Source organism: Haliotis rufescens, unplaced genomic scaffold (assembly GCF_023055435.1).
Source record: "Haliotis rufescens isolate VD_foot unplaced genomic scaffold, xgHalRufe1.0.p SCAF_13, whole genome shotgun sequence".
NCBI classification, from domain to species: domain Eukaryota; kingdom Metazoa; phylum Mollusca; class Gastropoda; order Lepetellida; family Haliotidae; genus Haliotis; species Haliotis rufescens.
Genome location: NW_025963813.1, coordinates 6606389 through 6626489, shown reverse-complemented (window position 1 = coordinate 6626489; position 20101 = coordinate 6606389). Strand labels below are relative to the sequence as shown.

Below are 20101 nucleotides of genomic sequence, written 5' to 3'. Positions count from 1 at the left end.
TGACCACAGAGTACGCTGATCACTGTGTCAGATTAACGAGACTGATTAATGAGTGATTTCTGTAATTCGTTGCAAATTGGATGTGTCGGTGTCGGAGTGCAAGACTGTCAGATTAACGGGTCTAAATAGCACTGACTTAATCAGTTCCCATCATTAGTGTTGGATAAAGCCGATTGTCGGATTAACGAGACTTGTCTGTATACTGGACAGCATTATTTTTTCTTCACTGAACTGAGGGTATCAAAAGGCAAGGAACCAAAAGTGGGGAATACCAGAAGACAAGCTCCATTTCCGACTTGCACCAGACCAGGCTCATTTCCTTAGAAATATTAAGATTAGGATATTCATTTCATGAGACAAATATAACATTCATGTTCTTGTAGCCTGGGTGATATTCTGTATTATTTGGTTGCCAGGGGAACAGAGGCTGGCCGGTGTCTGTCATCACAGATGTCCCTGACATTGAAAGTGTCACCGAGGCCCTCAAGACAGGACCGTATGGCAGATGTGTATACGAGTGTGATAATGATGTTATGTCACACCAGGTGGGTCAAGGTCAACTTAAAATGAGGTCGAGGTAAAGGTCAACCTAAAATGAGGTCAAGGTCACTACAATAAAATCTGTGGAACTGTCATGCTAGTCCATATGTAACAATAAGTTCATTGTATCAATGTAAAAGAACATATTTTATGGCATTTGGGAACATGTGAAATGGTAAAGTTTCAGAAACATATGAAACATTTTTCCTAGACTGTTTTCACTGTACTTTCTTCATATTCACCATAGTTTGGACCTGCTTGTCTTGCATTTATGGCATGAAAAAATATATAAGTATAGCTAAAATGAGTGAACGAGCTGACCTTTTTTTGGAAATTCTAATGCTGACCAAGTCTGTGACCAAATATGCAAGTGTTGAAAAGAAAAATGTACATTTGTGTTTTAAAGGAACACATCTGATAGCTTTCATAATAATTTCGAGAAGATGCACAATCTGTTTTCATTTCTAAAGTCATACAGATCAAGCTGACCAGACATGATCCCTATCATACTTGGAAAGACTGTATCAGGGATTTGTTTGCAGGTTGTAAATTTCCAGTTTGAAGGAGGTGCAACAGCAAGCCTGACAATGATGGCCTTTACGAAAAAAGTGTGTCAGCGTGAGGTCAAGGTCTATGGAACAAAGGTGAGTACATTTCACATCACTACTGAGTGTAACGTCAAATCGGACAACTTTGAAATATTGGTACGATAATTAACAGACATGTTCAAATGGCTGACAACTATCTTTTTGTACACTTTCTAATTTCGGACTTCTGACAAGGTCAAATACGACAAATATTTGTTTGTTGTTTAACACCACACTCAGCAATATTCCAGGTATATGACGGCAGTCTATAAATAACTGAGTCTGGACCAGACAATCCAGTTACTGACATCATGAGCATCGACCCACGCAATTGGGATACAGTGACATGCATCAACCAAGTCAGCGAGCCTGACCACCCGATCTCAATAGTCTCAATAGTCCCCTCTCACCACAAGCATAGTACCCTCAATCACTGAGAAAATAAATATTGAATTATTCAATTATATTATTTAAGTTTAACAAAAATCCCAATTTTAGAAAAAATGATGTGTTTATCCCAGTTTGCCTGACGAAGGCACTTGGTTTAGAATCATCAATCACCCTCAAGTAGCACATCTCAAACAGGGATGTTATAATATCCCCAGGATTATATATATAATCCCCGGATTATATATATAATGCCCGGATTATATATATAATGCCCGGATTATATATATAATCCCCGGATTATATATATAATCCCTGGAATTATTATATGATAAGCCAGGGATCTTATTAATACAACTTCCGCTTACACCGTAAAATATGAATGTTTCTCGCCAGAAATTTATTTAGCATTTTAATGTGATGAAATGTAAAATCAATTGAGAAATGTTTTCGTTAAATTCCTGTGGATCGAACACACATCCTTTGTTTCTGTAGCCCAGTGAGTGTACCACTAGGCTACAGAGGCGCTGATAAATCACAATGCTTTTAAGAATGTAAGCCTACTTACTGAAAAGCTGAAAAGCAATGACCAATGTAAAATAAGAAAAAAAGCTTCTTAACTCCCAGTTCTATTGCAGACTGAAGTGTCAGATATGTTTGTCTTTGTTTGACAGGGAGAAATCTCCTGTGTTGATGATGGCATCAAAGTGTTTGACTTCATAACAGGACAAACAAGTGAGGCTTGTACATTTATTGTCAAATTGTTATGTTGAAGCGGCCTCATCCTACATGCTGTTCCCATATTGAAGCGGCCTCATCCTACATGCTGTTCCCATATTGAAGTGGTCTCATCCCAGATGTTATTCCCATATTAAAGTGGCCTCATCCAAGATGCTATTCCCAAATGCGCTTCCTTTGTCCTATGATATAATTGATTTAATTTTACAATATTAAAGTTCACCAGTCAATAATTGCAGAGAGCTCTAGCAAGGGGAGATTACTCTAAGGTTTAACTAATACTTTTGTTCAATTTTCCAGCCAGAGAGGATCTAGAGCAGGATGACTTTGCCCGGCAGTGGGGCCACGGGGGTGGTGACTATCACCTCATTCACGCCTTCATCACGGCCATCAAGGTAACTTCTCCATGAATTCTCATCATTCTCTTAGTGTCTCACCTGGGAGACGAGCAAGGTAAATTGGTCTAAAAGCTGCAATTTGAGGATAAGAGTTACTGCCCTTAGCTATCCAAGGATCTCTGGTCATTGGTTTGAGTGCAAGATTTACCCTGACTAAGATCTTTTATGTATAAGCACCCAAACCAGGGCTTACGAGTTTCAACAAATGGTAAACGTCTTTGACCTGGGTGGGTTTGGGCTTTTCTCCCACATCAAGCTGACACGCCCTGATTTAACTGCAATGCTGTTCAATAGGTGTTAAACCAAACCCACTCACTCTAATGTCAAAAGATCTTTATTAGGGCTGGGACAGGTATCTTGGGTACTCGGGTACTCGGGTACCGGGTAGGACACTGGTATCCCCAGGACACTGCTGACCACTGGTTAGTCACATGATTATATTGTTTAATGGCAAAAATTATTTAGAACTCTATGGTTACACTATAAGGTGAGGTGATAAAGAGTGAGTGAGTGAGTGAGCGAGCGAGCGAGTGAGAGACTCACCGACTTGGTTGATACATGTAATCGATCCCAACTGCGTGGTTCCCTAATCCTGTGTAATTTGTCAAGATTAATTTGTGTAAAATCAATGATGGTACGGTTTTGTCTGGTGCAACTAGGCTTTAATGTCAACATCAGGGTTGGAAATTGGCACTAGTCCTATAGTCCTTGCCAAACTGTCCAATGGTAAAGGTATCATAAGGGCTAGTAGAAAATTGTCATTTTTAAGGGTTTTGCTATATGTTATCATTGTAAGGACTAGTGGACGAAAACTGTTAGTTTCTAACGCTGCAACATGCACCTGGTGCATGTTAAAATCACGTTCCTTTAACCGAGCCCTGACTGTCAAAAACTAACATTGCCACTGGTCTGCCTGTATGTACACTAAACGCATCAGAATGTGAAGAGGAGTGCCATGATTATCCAGTTATCTCAATACAGATCCAGCTAGCAATATTACGTTCACAGTATGCAGAAGCCACATCAACAATCACTTGGAATTAATTAAGGAGTATGTCATTGAGTCAACTATCACTACGTTAAGGTCTCAACCTTCACAATCATTGGGGGGGCATGGGTGGCCCAGTCATCTAAGGCGCTGCGATTCGCTGTGCAGAGTTGCGTCCCTTGGGCACACAAGAAACCTATGATTGTCGGTTCGAATCCCGGTTCGCCCCGATTATGTTTCTAGGTTTGTCAACACCATACCTTTCGTGGGTTTCACCGAAGTGGTAAACGTCTGAGACCAGCATCACTTCGGGCTTTCCTCCCACATTAAGCTGACACGCCGTGATATAACTGGAATACTGTTAATAGCGGCGTTAAACCCAACTCACTCACTCACAATCATTGGATGAATGACATGGCACTATTCATGACTGCTCTCTGGGGAACAAAGTATTCCATTTTTACAGCAACTGAATTCCCTTCATTATCATGTTACTTCTCAATTGTTGTTACCAATGCAAATTTGCTGTCACCGTTGTCACTGTCATTGGGTACCTCACATCATCATGTACTATTATGTGCAATTGAAATCGCCACTCGAAATTGTTGTTAGTCTAGACAGGAAACACACATATCCATCATACCACTTGTAGCTGACCACCTGCTACTCTTCTCTTCACAATGGGACAAGAACCCTTCCTTCATTGCAGTGCTTGCTTGATCATTTCTTTGTTGTTTAACGCCGCACTCAGCAATATTCCAGCTTAATAACGGCGAACTGTAAATAATTGAGTCTGGACCAGACAATCCAGTGATTGATGTCATGAGCATCGATCCACGCAATTGGGATACGATGACATGCATCAACTAAGTCAACGAATCTGACCCATAAGTCACCTTTTACGCCAGTCGTAGTTGCCTTTCACCACGGCATGCATGGATTGTTGAAGACCTTCCAACTTGGATCTTTTCACCAGTATTTTCATTACAATGGTACATGCCAGTGGGCGGACCTCAAACATCATGACTTGGGGTTAATCGCCAGGCCACAACTCAACTTATCCTGGCTTACCAATAATAACCAAAATTCACATTTGAGAAAGGAAGAGAAAATCCAAACATTAGACTCTATTCAAAACTTCATATTAAAAACTGGCATATTTTCAATTAAGTAAATGAATTGTTTGATATGAACTGCAAATATATTTATTATATACACATCTAGCTTGGCATGTGCAATTCATTTGTTACATCTAATCTTCATTGATGTATCATGTTTTGTGTAATGGAGCGGTATTAACGTAAGCGCTTCACTTGTTTAACAATCCATTTTCACATTTTTGTTAAAATAAATATGTTTCAATCATAACCAAGATGAAGAAATTATTATCATGTTGAGGGTTGGTTGGTTGGTTTGGTAAAGCTGCACTCAGCAATATTCCAGCTAAATGACAGTGGTCTGTAAATAATAAAGTCTGGACCAGACAATCCAGTGATTGATATCATGAACATCCATCCATGCAAGTTTCGATCGATGACATGCATCAACCAAGTCAGCAAGCTTGACCACCCGATCCCGTTAGTGGCCTTTTACGGCAAGCATGGGTTACTGAAGACCTATTCTACCCCGGATCTTCACAGGGTCTCATGTTGAGGTACAAATGGGTGTGACATCCCAGGATGGGTAGTTTACCCACACCCCACTTTTACTTTTTTGCTTTGATTTTGGAGTAATTAATTGGAGTAATTTAAAAAAAAATATAAAAATTCGGGGGGGGAGGGGGGGGGGGGGGGGAGAGAGGGGGTCGCTCAGGTGTGTTTTTTTTACATATACCACTAATTATTAAAGGATATTAAATGAATATAGACTGCCCTTCTGTCTGTCAAGGACGGGTGGGACTAAGTGGACAGGATCTCACTAGGGTTTGTGAGTTTGACAGTTGCCTACTAACCATACTGAGTATTGGTGCTTGGGGATACCAAAGGTAACAGTTTTTTATCAGAGAAAATTGGCAGTAAATACTTGTGAACACCATTCAGGTAGGATGTCTGTAGGATTTTTTTCCTTTCTTTCTCTGTGGGAAGTCGCTTAACAAGTTCATGGCTTCTATGTCAAAGATGACCAGTTAGAATCCGTGTATATCTGTGACAAGTTCAAGCTGATGACATTTTTAAATGGCAGGTAAAATGTCAATGCAAGAGAATAACCAGTCCAGATTATCACCAAAACAAATTCCATTTGATGAATTTTGACATTCATAGTATTATGTTTATAGGGTTTGTCTGGGACATGGGTTCAAGTTCAAGCTAATGTTACCATCAATCATACATAAATGCGGGAAGGTGAGATATCATATTACAAAATGTACAGCTTTATGGATAACAACTTCTGGTTTACTTCCTATAGCGATGTTTTGATGTAGATTCTTACACCGTTATCAAGCTGGAGTGAGGGGGCAGTTTTAATGTTTTGAATAGGCCCGATATCAGTCCCACCATACATGATTTACAGTTGATTCAAGCCTTCATTTGGGATGATTCAAAGGACAACTATGACAACACTGAATCATTGATGATATACATGCATGAGAATAATTTTGTTTATTCTTGCAGTTATATTATTATTATTATTATTATTATCATCTATCCATCCTTCTGTCGTTCATCATCTCATTTGTCTGTCCATCGCTCATCCATACATCCATCTGTCATACTCTCTCAATGTCATCCGGCCATCATACACTCTCCATCTGTCATCCGTCTGTCATACTCTCTCCATCTGTCATCCGTCTGTCATACTCTCTCCATCTGTCATTCGTCCATCCATCTGTCATACTCTCTCCATCTGTCATCCGTGTGTCATACTCTCTCCATCTGTCTGTCATACTCTCTCCATCTGTCATACTCTCTCCATCTGTCATCCGTGTGTCATACTCTCTCCATCTGTCATCCGTCCATCCATCTGTCATACTCTCTCCATCTGTCATCCGTGTGTCATACTCTCTCCATCTGTCTGTCATACTCTCTCCATCTGTCATACTCTCTCCATCTGTCATCCGTGTGTCCTACTCTCTCCATCTGTCATCCGTCTGTCATACTCTCTCCATCTGTCATACTCTCTCCATCTGTCATCCGTCCATCATACTCTCTCCATCTGTCGTCCGTGTGTCATACTCTCTCCATCTGTCATCCGTCTGTCATACTCTCTCCATCTGTCATCCGTCAATCATACTCTCTCCATCTGTCATCCATCCATCCATCTGTCATACTCTCTCCATCTGTCATCTGTCTGTCATACTCTCCATCATCTGTCATCCATCCATCCATCTGTCATACTCTCTCCATCTGTCATCCGTCCATTCGTCTGTCATACTCTCCATCTGTCATCCGTCTGTCATACTCTCTCCATCATCTGTCATCCATCCATTTGTCTGTCATACTCTCTCCATCTATCATCCATCTGTCATACTCTCTCCATCTGTCATCCATCAGTCTGTCATACTCTCTCCATCATCTGTCATCCATCTGTCATACTCTCTCCATCATCTGTCATCCTCTCTCCATCTGTCATCCATCAGTCTGTCATACTCTCTCCATCATCTGTCATCCGTCTGTCATACTCTCTCCATCATCTGTCATCCGTCTGTCATACCCTCTCTATCATGTCATCCATCCATCTGTCATACTCTCTCCATCATGTCATCCGTCTGTCATACTCTCTCCATCTGTCATCCATCCATCTGTCATACTCTCTCCATCATCTGTCATCCATCTGTCATACTCTCTCCATCTCTCATCCGTCTGTCATACTCTCTCCATCATCTGTCATCCATCCATCTGTCATAATCTCTCCATCTGTCATCCGTCCGTCTGTCATACTCTCTCCATCTGTCATCCATCCATCCGTCTGTCATACTATCATCTGTCATCCATCCATCTGTCTGTCTGTCTTACTCTCTCAATCATCTGTCATTCATCCATCTGTCATACTCTCTCCATCTGTCATCCATCAGTCTGTCATACTCTCTCTATCATGTCATCCATCCATCTGTCCATCTTCCCGAGGCAAGTGAGTTAACTGACTATAAAAGAGCAGGTTCCACCCTTGCCGAACGAGGCTGGCATTATGGAGTTAGATTTTGGCTGGGCTAACGAGTCTATGCATAGTCCAATCAAAATCGTGCACCAAAATCGAAATCCGGTTCGTAGAGTGTCATGCAGATTTTGGTCGACTGCAGGATTTGTAAAGCATGTGCACCGCTAACTCGTTGTCAACATATATTTTCTAAATCTTTTCATGTTTTTAATCAAGGTGCTCACGTGATTTGATGCACTTCGCGATGTAAGACTCGTTTTATCACAATATAGATCTTGATTATCGATCAGATCGTCTTGACTGGGCGCCACCGTTTTGTTTGAAACAAATGCATGTGATACGAGAGGTTGAATCTGATTGGTCAATAGGAGAGGCATAGAAAGGACATAACTCGTAATAGCCACTGGTGGTGCTACGATCGAGCCCAGGAATTCCAGCCTAGTTCGGCAAGGGTGGAAACTGGACTTTTAAAGTCAGTTAACTCTCTTGCCTCGGGAAGATGCCATCTGTCATACTCTCTCCATCATCTGTCATCCGTCTGTCAAACTCTCTCCATCTGTCATCCATCCATCCATCTGTCTGTCTGTCATACCCTCTCTATCATCTATTATCCATCCATCCATCTGTCATACTCTCTCCATCAACTGTGCATCTGTCCATCCACTATCTCAATTCTTTTGTCCATCACGTCATGGTATGTAACTTTTTAATTGACCTTGACTTAAGACACTTAGGCAGCAGAATTCATTGTGGGCAAACATCTTACAACATGTTCTCGGTTACAGGAGAATCGCCTTGACTTGATAGAGACGGGAGCGGACGATACACTTAACAGTCATCTTCTTGTCTTCGCTGCAGAGAAAGCTCGTAAAGAAAACTGTATTGTGACCATAAATCCAGATGGAACATTTTAGGAATTGGGTAAAAATCAAACTGCTGTGAAGGATATGTTTTTATCCTCAGGCTGAAGGTCCTTTTCTATTGTTGTATTAATCAGGGACTATACACACAGATTCCTCTGAGTGTGTAAAAATCACTGAATCACAGCTTGTACAAGATTTGGTGTACCTGTTGTTCACCCAGCAGTGATTGGGCACTCAGGAACCATTGGGACAAACTAATTCATATCCTTTGGGGGAAGGTTGAGTGTTTTTATTTTCTTTTTTTAAAATCTTCCAAATAGAAAAGAATCTCATTAGAATCAGATATTAATTAGTGCTCACTACTGCAACCCAAAGATCTGAGTACATCCCATTACAGGTGATGACAGAGCAACCTTTCATCTGGCCAAGAGCGTCGCTTTTGAGATCAGGACAACGAAAGTCCTAATGTGTTTTCTAATCATGCAACCTCGAAAGGGTTTTGGTCATTCCGAACGACAGTAGGACAATCAAAGAGACTTTTCATTGCCCGTTGGAAGTAAAGTCATACCATCTAAACCATCTATTAGACATTTCAGAATTTTCTTAGATATTCAGTTTTCAAATATGGAATCTAGAACTCTATGAAAATATATTAGTATGGAATGGAAGTCGCCATTTTGAAACTAGTGCCTTAACGTTAAACAAGGTACTTTCTGATTTGGCTACTGTCGACTTCATCTTAGCATGTTTAGTCATTTCATTGGTCGTCAAAGCTCATGACAGGCTGTTCTGGCGAGACCTGTAATGGGATGTCCCCAGATCTTTGTGTGGGGTTAGCAAACTCTATGGCACACTGCATTAAGGGGATAAAACAAGGAGTTGGTATACTGTGTCTGAGTAGGGTATCCATGTTGAACTGCAGCATTGTATCTCAGTAGGGTAACACAATAAAACTGGCTTAAGTCTGGACTTGTACAAACATAGCTATGAATATAAAGCTGATATAAGCTACGATTTACACCTTCATAACATGCAACTAAAGTCTGCTGCTGATTTTGACCAGCCTTCACAAGCTCCCATCAGAGTGCAAAGTAATGGAATGTGGAAATTTGGATGTACCCCCTGGTACTGCATTTCATAAAGACAAAATATGATTTAGAAAAACTGTGGTTGCTTGGTCATTTGGACCTTTTGATCATCTTCGAATTTTTTCAATTAATCTAAATACATCTGTCCTCCAGTACTGAAATAATGTTCACATGTATCAAAATTATTCATTACTGGCAGGAGAATTAGCTTGTCTGATATCAAACAATATAGTTGAGGAGATATTAATTTGCAGATCACACATTGGTTGATTGACATAGGCGTAACACGTAAATGAACATAATTATGTAAAATATTTAGCTGGAGATTTCCCATTTTATGTCCTGCTGATCCATACAATAGAAAGGCTGCAAAATTTCGGTGAGTGAATTGGGTTTAGCGCCGTTTTGAACAGTAATCTCACAGCTTTATGTGAGAGGAAAACCCGAAGTGAGGCAGGTCTGAGAAACTTCGGTGAAACAACTAACTTCGGTAAAACCCCAGAGCATCATGGGTATGGTGTTTGTGAACCTAGAAATATAGTTTGGGCAAATGGGGAACCCACAATCATAGGTTTCTGGCGTGCCCAAGGGATGCAACTCCGAGTTGCATAATGAAGATGGATATTGCCAGATGATTTCAGTATCCACTTGTGTTGATAGATATTAAAAAAACAACACTAAACACAACAACTGTTGGCTAAAATCTGTATGCATTTAGTTTTGGTCACATTTGGGTATGGTGTGTGTTCTGTAATAACATGTGTATTAGGGCAGGGACGGGTGACTCAGGTACTCGGGTCGGGTGGGTACTGAGTAGGACCCGGGTATTTCTTTCTGACGATGCACACATTCTATTTTACTTGTATATGTTAAAGTAAAGATAAAGCTTCAGACAACTTCAGTGAACACATGATCTGATTGTTTGATACATGTACAATGTATCTAAATAGTTTCAGCCCAAGCTTCAGTCAACTTCAGTGAACACATGATCTGATTGTTTGATACATGTACAATGTATCTAAATAGTTTTAGCCCAGGCTGCGATAAAACAATTACCAATCAGACATTTTGTTCCCAACTCTTGAGACTTGCAGTGGGTACCTGGGTTGGGTCAGGTAATAGGGGGTTGGGTACCGGTTAATATATTTGGACTCGTTCCAGCCCTTATGTGTATTACAACAAATGGATTTACATGTTTTAACAGAAGGGCTGGTGATGATACCTTGATCATAAACACTGTTTATATACTTAAAAAACCTACTTGACTTTATATAGGAATCAGTATTGAATGTTTAAAGAGTATCACAATATTTTACAATGCACAAGGCTGTATTGCTATACGTATAACCATATAATGCATAATTCAAAGTTTTGAATTCCGAAACAATTTGTAACATCAATGTAGGAATTGAAGTTCATAAATGGAACAAAACAAAATGCTGGAACAACCTAATGTTTACTCATTCAATAAATAATCAAGGATGGATGCTCCGGGACAGTGATGACTTTGTGTACACCACTGCCACAGAAGAACTCCAGAATCCGAACTTGCATTTTGGAATTATGTAAACATTTCAAAGGTACATGTATTTGGCAACTGTTTAACATGAAACACATTATAAAAATCGCTATTTGGAATCACCCAATATACCAAACATTAAAATTTGATATTGTGATACGTATCATGGAGAAAAAAACCTCATTTTACCGATATACCGGTAATACTGCACACCTTTAGTTGTATATGATATATTCTCATTGTGGTAATAAATATATTACATGTATCTTGGTATGTTGATATATTGTAGTTACATTTTTGAGTGAGTTGGTTCAAGGCTGTCTCATGTCAGCTGAATATAGCAGGAAACCCGAAGTGATGCATGTATCAGACGTTTACCACTTCGGTGAAACCCACGAGCACGGGTATGGTGCTGACAAACCTAGAAACATAATCGGGGCGAACCGGGATTCGAACCGGCAATCATAGGTTTCTGGCATGCCCAAGGGCAGCAACTCTGCACAGTGACCAAGGTTTTGAATAAGTGTACCAGAAACCTATGATTGCGTGTTCGAATCCCGGTGCCAACATGACTGGGTAACCAACAAAATCTTTTTCAGCTAAAGACAAATTGAGACAACACCATAAAATTTCTTTTAAAAATGGATGATCCGATTTTCGCTTTTTGATTGCCTGTAAACAGGACAAACTATGATTGGTTGGTTGGTTGGTTGTTTAACGCCGCACTCAGCAATATTCCAGCAAAAATGACGGCGGTCTGTAAATAATCAAGTCTGGAACCATGAAGTTCAATCCGCCAAGTAGATCACAATGTTCTTGTATTTGAACCACGCACCAGACAATCCTTGAACAGTTTTTCAGTCCAAAATAAGAGTGAAGAAAATGTTTTTATACGGACATGAAATATTACAAAACTGGTATTTCTAGTTAGGTCAATGATTATTATTATAATAACCACCTTTCGTCGATTGAGTTTGTGTTTAATGTAAAATAGTTGTGAACAACCGCCTGCAAAATGATGGTTGACGGACTATAACATATGGCAGCTAAAAACCGAAAGATTCTAAAAGTCAATTACACAGACGTAATTAAGATATGAGATTCATATTTTGTTTTCTTTTTATACATTATGATAATAGATCAGCTAGGTGTTTTTAATACAGCTGGTTCTCCTGGTTTCATAAAGTGTTAATTGTAAATAATCATTCCTAACATCTGAGTGAGTGAGTGAGTTGGGTTTAACGCCGCTTTTAACATTATTCCAGTTATATCACGGCGTGTCAGCTTAATGTGGGAGGAAAGTGATGCAGGTCTCACACGTTTTCACTTCGGTGAAACCCACGAACACGGGTATGGTGCTGACAAACCTAGAAACAATCGGGGCGAACCTGGATTCGAACCGGCAATCATAGGTTTCTGGCATGCCCAAGGGACGCAACTCTGCACAGCGAATCGCCCCGCTTAGAGGACTGGGCCACCCGTCCCACAAATATCTTTCTTTAGCCATTTCACATGATCATGGTAATAATTTGAATATTTATCCAAATTATGAAGTTTTGTACACATATCGCAAAATGAAGAGTGAACATTTTCTCCGTTCGGTGAATATCTGGCCTTTTCCCTCAATATCTCGGTATAAGCCGTGATATTCTGTTCCAGATATTTCAGATAGTTTGCAAGTTTTCCTGGACTTGAAAAGTCTGCAGCATTGATGTATGTTCCGTTCGGTACAAGAGAACCATAGTCAGCCCCCCCTCGAACAACAGGAACGATATTGTAGTTATATGTTTTGAAAAGTTTTTCTGTAATATAGTCGATACAAAGAGAATTTTCAAAAGACAAATAAAACTTATATTGATTGTCATATAAATCGCCACAATTTCTAGAACAGTTGAAGGGCCCACATTGTCCATAAATGTCAACCGTGATGTACTTGGCAAGTTCCCGTACGTAAGATTCACGTTTTGAAGGGGTTTTACAGTTGCTCACAAACCAAAGAACCGATTTAGTTTTATTCAACGCAACCTTTGTGAAATTAGTTTGTGATGCCTTCTTCCTCCGCTGTAGTATGTTACACGGCAGCACGATGTCAGAGTCCAGACGGTACGTCATGGTCCAGTTAAATGCCTGACGCCATTGGGGTCGTAGGTAGTTCTCATTGTGATAGTGAACAGGAGACTCTAGGCCAAACATAATCCACATTTGATCAGCTCGCCGTATACTTGTTGGTGGTGTAGCATCCTTGAGGTCAACAGCGTCGATGATGACAGCATCTGCTTTAGCAATGTCTTCAGGATCATTCGAACATGTGCAGGCTTTCTGTGGACAGTCTTGGATACCCTGTATACACTGATTCACACCGAACCAAAATGGACGATTGTAAAACAAAATTAGTTTTGATTCGTTACCGCTCGTGTCGATATCATCGAGGGAATAATTGTCATACGTGAAGCGTTTTCTGAATCTACCGTTCGGTGTGGACGAAACTGGTCTATGGAAGTATGGAATGGTCTTTGAGGCGGGAAAAACAAGTTTGAAAGTCGTTTGCACATCTGCTTCAGGATTTCGTGTTGATACATTACGAGGGTAAAACATTTGTGGATGCTTAGGATTAATTCCTGTGAAGTTGAAGACATCCGCCCTTGGCAGGGCAGACCACAAAGACGTTTGTTGATCCTCATAGATGTAGAACACACCAATACCAAAGATCACTGCGAAGATGAGAACGGCCATGCAATACATCAAGTATCGCGGCTGTGCATGAAGCTGTAACATGAAAGGTTATGGAAAAGTAAGATGAGTTCAATGCTTTGAAAAAGTGTATGTGGGTGTGTGTATGTTTGAGTGCATGTTTGAATGTGTGTGTGTATGTATGTGAGTGTCAGTGTATGTTTGAGTGTGTATGTGAGTGTGGGAATGTGTGTGTAAGTGTGAGTGTATGTTTGAGTGATTGTGTATGTGTCTGAGTGTGAGAATGTGTATGTATGTGTGAGTCAGTGTATATTTGAGTGCGTGAGTGTGAGAATGTGTGTATGTGTGTGAGTGTATATTTGCGTGTGTGAGTGTATGTGAGTGTGAGAATGTGTGTGTGTGTGAGTGTGTGTGTGTGTAAATGAGTATGAATGAATAAATGAATGATCTTTATTTCCTCCATTAATTTCGGAGAGTGATATACATTTGGAATCATGTTAACACAGCATATTTACACGAACAGTATGCAGAGAAATTGGCAATATGAGTGTATGTGTGTATGTTTGAGTGTATGTGTATGAGAATGTGTATGTATATGTGTGTCAGTGTATATTTGAGTATGTGAGTGAGAATGTGTTTGTGTGTGTGTGTGTGTGTGTGTGTGTGTGTGTGCGTGTATGTGTGTGTGTGTGTGTGTGTGTGTGTGTAAGTGAGTGTATGTTTGAGTGTTTGTGTATGTATATGTGAGTGTGAGAATGTGTGAGTGTGTGTGATGTTTAACTCTACACTCAGCAGTATTGAAGCTGCATGAAGGTGGCCAGTGAGGTCCCTACCTCAATTGTTATTGTAAACTTAAAAAAAACGTCCTAAATTTCCTGAAGCCCCTAAACACATCTCTTTCGGTGCCCACACTAAACTAGAAGTTAAACCATACATCAAACAGGTCAAACAATGTTCTAACTGCCTTAGATATAACCACACGGTTAAAAAAAACTAAATGTAAAAAATGCGCCCAAACCGATTGCCCAGGCACATACTCTCCCTGGTGCACCCATTGCAAATGCATAAAACATACATCACTCTCAAACCAGTGCCCGCACAGACATGCCCTAACACAACAGGCCAACAAACACATAAACATAGATTCGGCCAAAATCCAAACAAGAAAATATGCACCACCTACATCCAAACCTCTCCTCCCACACCACACTCAAACACCACACACAAACTCCCGGATTCTGTCTGGGGCAACCACATAGAAACCGCACCCACCACATCCACACATCACCTCACACAGCTACCTACTAACTCCCCCATACCACACACTTCTACAACATCAACACCCGCATGCAAAGCAAACAGCAAAACCACAGAACTTGTCTTACTTCATCACACCAACTTCTAAATGCCACTAAACGAAGTTACAATCAACGTAGTCGCCACTTACGATTAGGATAGGTATGCTGGGTCCAATTCTAACCCCAAAGGGAGTTCCGGACTAAGAGGTCCAAAACTGAGGGGGTTTCAGGACTAACAGGCCCAGACTAATGGGTTTCGGACCAACAGGCCCACTGAGGGTTTTTCAGGACTAGCAGGTCCAAGCTAGAGGGATTTCCAGTTTAACAGGTATAGACTAAGAGTTTTTCAGGAAACAACAGTTCCGAACTAAAGGGGGTACCGGACAAACAGGTCCAGAGAAAGGGGGATGTCGGAATAACACGTCCAGGCAAAGTGGGTTCCGGACAAACACGTCCAGACTAAGGGGTTTCCCGGGCTGGCGGGTCCAGACTAAAAGCGTTTTCTGACTAACGGGGGCGGCGGGGTAGCATGGTGGTTAAGGCGTTCGCTCGTCACGCCGAAGACACGGGTTCGATTCCCCACGTGGGTACAATGTGTGAAGCCCATTTCTTGTGTCCCCCCCCCCCCCCCCCCCCCTCCACCCCCGCCGTGTGATATTGCCCGAATAATGCTAAAAGCGGTGTAAAACCATACTCACTAACTACTGTCAGTACATTTGAAATAACGCGCATGCAAATTCAACATGTCAGAACTAAATGTTGAGAAGTGTTTGTGTGCATTGTTTCCATTTGGATGGGAAGCCATGATCGCATCTCATTTAACTGTGTCTGAAACTGAGTATTCCCCTTTTTCATTACCATCAGTATAAATAGAGGGGTTGACATGTACACGCACTTGCATCTACGTCCACACCAACACTCACCTTGTAATGTTGAAATGCCATTTTGTAGATCCTTTAACAAAGTTAAATACACGACTATATATACCTCCCTATATACTGACGACAGGCGAGTTGTCCTGTACGATCCCGTGCAAAGCTGATGTGATCGACATATTTTTTGACACATCTATATCCAGCTAAACCAACACATCTGCGTCTGCTTCGCCCCACATGGTTTATTCTTCCTGCTGTGTTTGATTGAACGATGAACAATTCCCACTCGTCGTTTATTTCTTATATAAAATATCAAAATTTTGTGCAGCCTTTTTAAGGATGTCAATAACATGTTGAGGCTTTAAAATCATTTACCCGTATTTAATTAAGGATTGAAGTTGTATTTGTTGACGTTCATCAGCTGATGAAGACAGTGCCTCACGCATCATGGAATTTGCTTAAGTGAGGCACTGTCTTCATCAGCTGATGAACGTCACCAAATACAGCTTCAGTCATGGTATTGACAGATACATAAATCACAACAAAGCAATCCATTAAACATCAAACTTTAATTATTTAAAGCGAACTATATCAACGCAGAGAGTCGTGACGTCACCCGTTCCTGTGTCAGGATCCAGCTGAGTCCTCACTTTCTCTAGAATTGGTTTGAAGAGGGGTCCATTTCCAAAGTAGCTAATATATCTCATAACTTTCACAAGCCTTTTAAGGAAAGTAGCACTGGAAACACGAAAACGTCGTTTTTTTCCGTATATGGTCATTGGACGGAAAAACGACTAAAAATTCATTAAAATTGATTAATTTGTGAGGGTCTAGAAAGTGTCCGGAAAAGGGTCGAGTTTTTCAAGCGTAAAATGGACGGAAAAACGATGCTTTTTGCTCCGCCTTGTACAACTGTTAACGGCCAATGAGATGGCGCTGGTCCCCCGACGCACGTGATGCCTAAGGCTTCCTTTCGGAAGCATTAGGTTTCATATTTCTGGCATGCCTTGCTCTAGTATCTGTTGCGCGCAGTGCAGCGATATTTGCTGATTAGTCAGTTTTAGGATATTTAGCATGTTAATGGAATTTCAGACACGTGCCAAGAAGTCAAACCAAACCATGTTACCAAGTTTATTGGGATAACATAGCCCTCCGCTGTGCAAAGTTACCTCTATGGGTTGTGTTTCACAACAGTAACTAATTTTTTAATGTGAAGTTTACAAGATATACGGCTTTTCCATTGGACGAGAGGTCGGTCACATGACGTTTTTCACGTGACTGTATTCTTGAAATGACGTAAACACTCAGTCTGACTACTCCCACATTCCTGGGGAAAACCCTGGGAATTCCCTGGTACGAATTCATACAGAAGCGTTGTTACTCATCAATAAGACCCTTTAATTTTGAACTTAGCGTCTTAGCTTACTCTGGGATAAGTCAGAGAGTTCGGTTGCATGCCCGTTCAAGGATACCCTCGCTGCAACCCATCTTAGATGAAAATAACACGAAAAAAAACGGAAAAAAATCCAAACTATCGTAGTGACAATCTACAGCAATCTATTAATTTACCTTAGAATCTATTTGACACATTTTTACAATCACCTTTCAATGGTCGGCCAATTGATCAGTGATGACAAAGGCTTGAAACAGCCACAGGTTAATTAACAACTTCGGAACCATCTCCCGTCACGTTTATCGTGTCGGCCATTTTGACGTTTTGTACTTGATGTAAATGTATTACGACGCTCTGTCATTGAAATTGACTAACTGAGGTAATTCTTTAACAGATCTTCTCATCTAATGAGGATATTGTTTGGAATACATTTGTTCAGATGATACATTTGATACAGATGTTCCTCGCTTTTGGGGGAACTATTTTATCCGGGATGACCTATTAAAGCTGGTAGTAAGTCAAGGCACCATGCATGTATATGATCTGTTGTTATATGTGTTTAAATTACGGTTTGGGGCGTTAATAAAATACACTGACGCAAGTATATTCTAATCAAATCAATTGGTTTATTGAATATGCTTTCTTTTACATATTACATAACATCACTACACAAAGGTGCAGTAACACACTAAGGTGATCGCATTAAACACCACTTTGAACAGTATTTCAGTTATATCACGGTGTATCAAACTGATGTGGGATAAAAATCCGAAGTCGTTCAGGCCATCCAATGGGTGTTCGGTAAAAGGTGAGCGTATCCTGCCACGTAAGTGGCACCCGTCACAAACACATGCAAGCACAAGTCGATTGTTCACCTGAACAAAGCACGGAAACACGTAAATGATGCCCGTCCTCACTTTTACCGACCATGTAAATTATATTGTCCGTCAAAAACATGGACGAGGTAATACATGTCATACATTTGACAAAATGTATTAACTCAGAGCATAATTGTTAATCACAGCGTATAGACTCGGCATGCAGTTGAACTCATCACCCATCCCATTATTGATAATCCTTCTTGAAGATCTATGAAATCAGAAGCTGCAATAGCGCGTTTTTACACTTTATCTTTTAATTGGCATGTTAGACTTCAGACTTAGACTCAGTTTTATTTATTTCAGTTGTCGTATTGTCGCATTGACGCCCTTACAAAAACAAGCAAAACGTGTCAAAATTAACAAAAGCGCGACAATTCGACAACGCGACATTTTGGCCATTTGTCGCATTGTCACGTGGTCGCAATGTCGCTCTTTGAATAATCGTTTTCTTTATTTTACAAAAGGGCGACGATGCCGTAACGCGACATTTTCAAGGTCAAAATATGTCTCGTCGTATTGTCGCCCCATCACAAATGCGTATAAAAGGCGAAAAGTTCAGTTAATGTTACAGTTAGGAAGCGGTAACCAAGTTATATCTGTCGTAGAAGTTCAACCTGATACATGTAAGTCTTGAAATGAAAACACAAGTCCGTCCGCGAGTCAATAACGTTTTATTGTGAGCTCTTCTCTACAAGTGCTTAGTGTTCAACTCCCAGTTCCAAACACGTAGTGCCTCATCAACAATCCACGTACCTCTAGTGCAGTGATCGTCCGGAAGATCTTACTCTTGACCGTATCAGACAACTGACGGGTGCACGCCTGACCTGTGACCTCGTTACAACCCCCATGAGGTGTTTGCCGAAGGGAGAGGGGTAGGAAATGTGTGCTCAAGCCTAGGGCAGAGCTCGCGACACACTGTATACTGCATGTTGTATACAGTATATTGCAATTGATATACTGCATACTGCATGTGATACTTATTTGCGGAAAAGTTACAACTTTCAAGATTCAAGATTCAATTTGCATTTATTTCTTATACAACAGACCGCCGTCATATATCACTGGAATACTGCTGAGAGCGGCGTTAAAACAATTTGTTTTCATAATGGAACGCTGCAGTCATTTAAAATAGAACCGTATACATATGTAGTACCAACTCACTCACTCTGTTTCGAATATTCAGCAGGAAATATATTATTAACCAGGTCCATGGGAGAGATAGCAGATCAGACCCCTCACTGATTAGGTTCTTTTTTACTTAAGAGCAGAGTTGGCCATGTTAGATGATATAACCAAAATCCAGGAGCTCCGGTGGGGGGCAAACTGGTCATGTTATTGTGTGGCATGAGCTGTGACGTAGACCCAAGAGAATAATGCAAAAACTCAACTCAGCTCAAGTCTATAATGATTGGGAAAGTCTAGATTTCCACAGCTCTTGCTTGAAATTAAGAATTGTTCTGTGCTCGTTCTTAATTGTATTATTTTCATTTTGTAGACATGGATAGACCAATCAGGAAAGAAGTTGATGGAATAATAATTTTTTAATTTGACGTTTACACGATATACGGCTTTTCCATTGGACGAGAGGTCGGTCACACGACCGCGAAGTTGACGTTCATAAGTGTATGAACGACATAATTTGACGTTCATACGTTTTTCACGAGACCGTGTTCTTGAAATGACGTAAACACTGACGGACTACTTCCACATTCCTGGGGAAACCCTGGGAATTCCCTACCACGAAAACATACATTTTATTT

The 20101-nt window shown here is 40.6% G+C and overlaps 2 protein-coding genes across 3 annotated transcripts in view; one reads left to right on the top strand and one right to left on the bottom strand.

Annotated features, from left to right (window-relative positions):
• LOC124119748 overlaps positions 1-10682 on the top strand; it is a 31932-nt gene extending 21250 nt beyond the window's left edge. For both annotated transcript variants that reach the window (XM_046482380.2, XM_046482381.2), the window contains 5 exons: positions 417-545; positions 1083-1184; positions 2189-2249; positions 2553-2647; positions 8519-10682. In XM_046482380.2, the coding sequence (XP_046338336.2) occupies positions 417-545; positions 1083-1184; positions 2189-2249; positions 2553-2647; positions 8519-8647 (516 nt within the window). In that variant the 3' untranslated portion in view covers positions 8648-10682. The remainder of the gene's footprint in view (positions 1-416; positions 546-1082; positions 1185-2188; positions 2250-2552; positions 2648-8518) is intronic.
• A 1930-nt stretch (positions 10683-12612) lies between these two features.
• Positions 12613-16283, bottom strand: LOC124119753 (glycoprotein 3-alpha-L-fucosyltransferase A-like). The gene is made up of 2 exons (XM_046482387.2): positions 16116-16283; positions 12613-13969 (listed from the first exon to the last, which is right to left on the bottom strand). The coding sequence occupies exons 1-2, from the start codon at positions 16134-16136 to the stop codon at positions 12665-12667; spliced, it is 1326 nt and encodes a 441-aa protein (XP_046338343.1). The 5' UTR covers positions 16137-16283; the 3' UTR covers positions 12613-12664.
• Positions 16284-20101: the final 3818 nt, after the last annotated feature.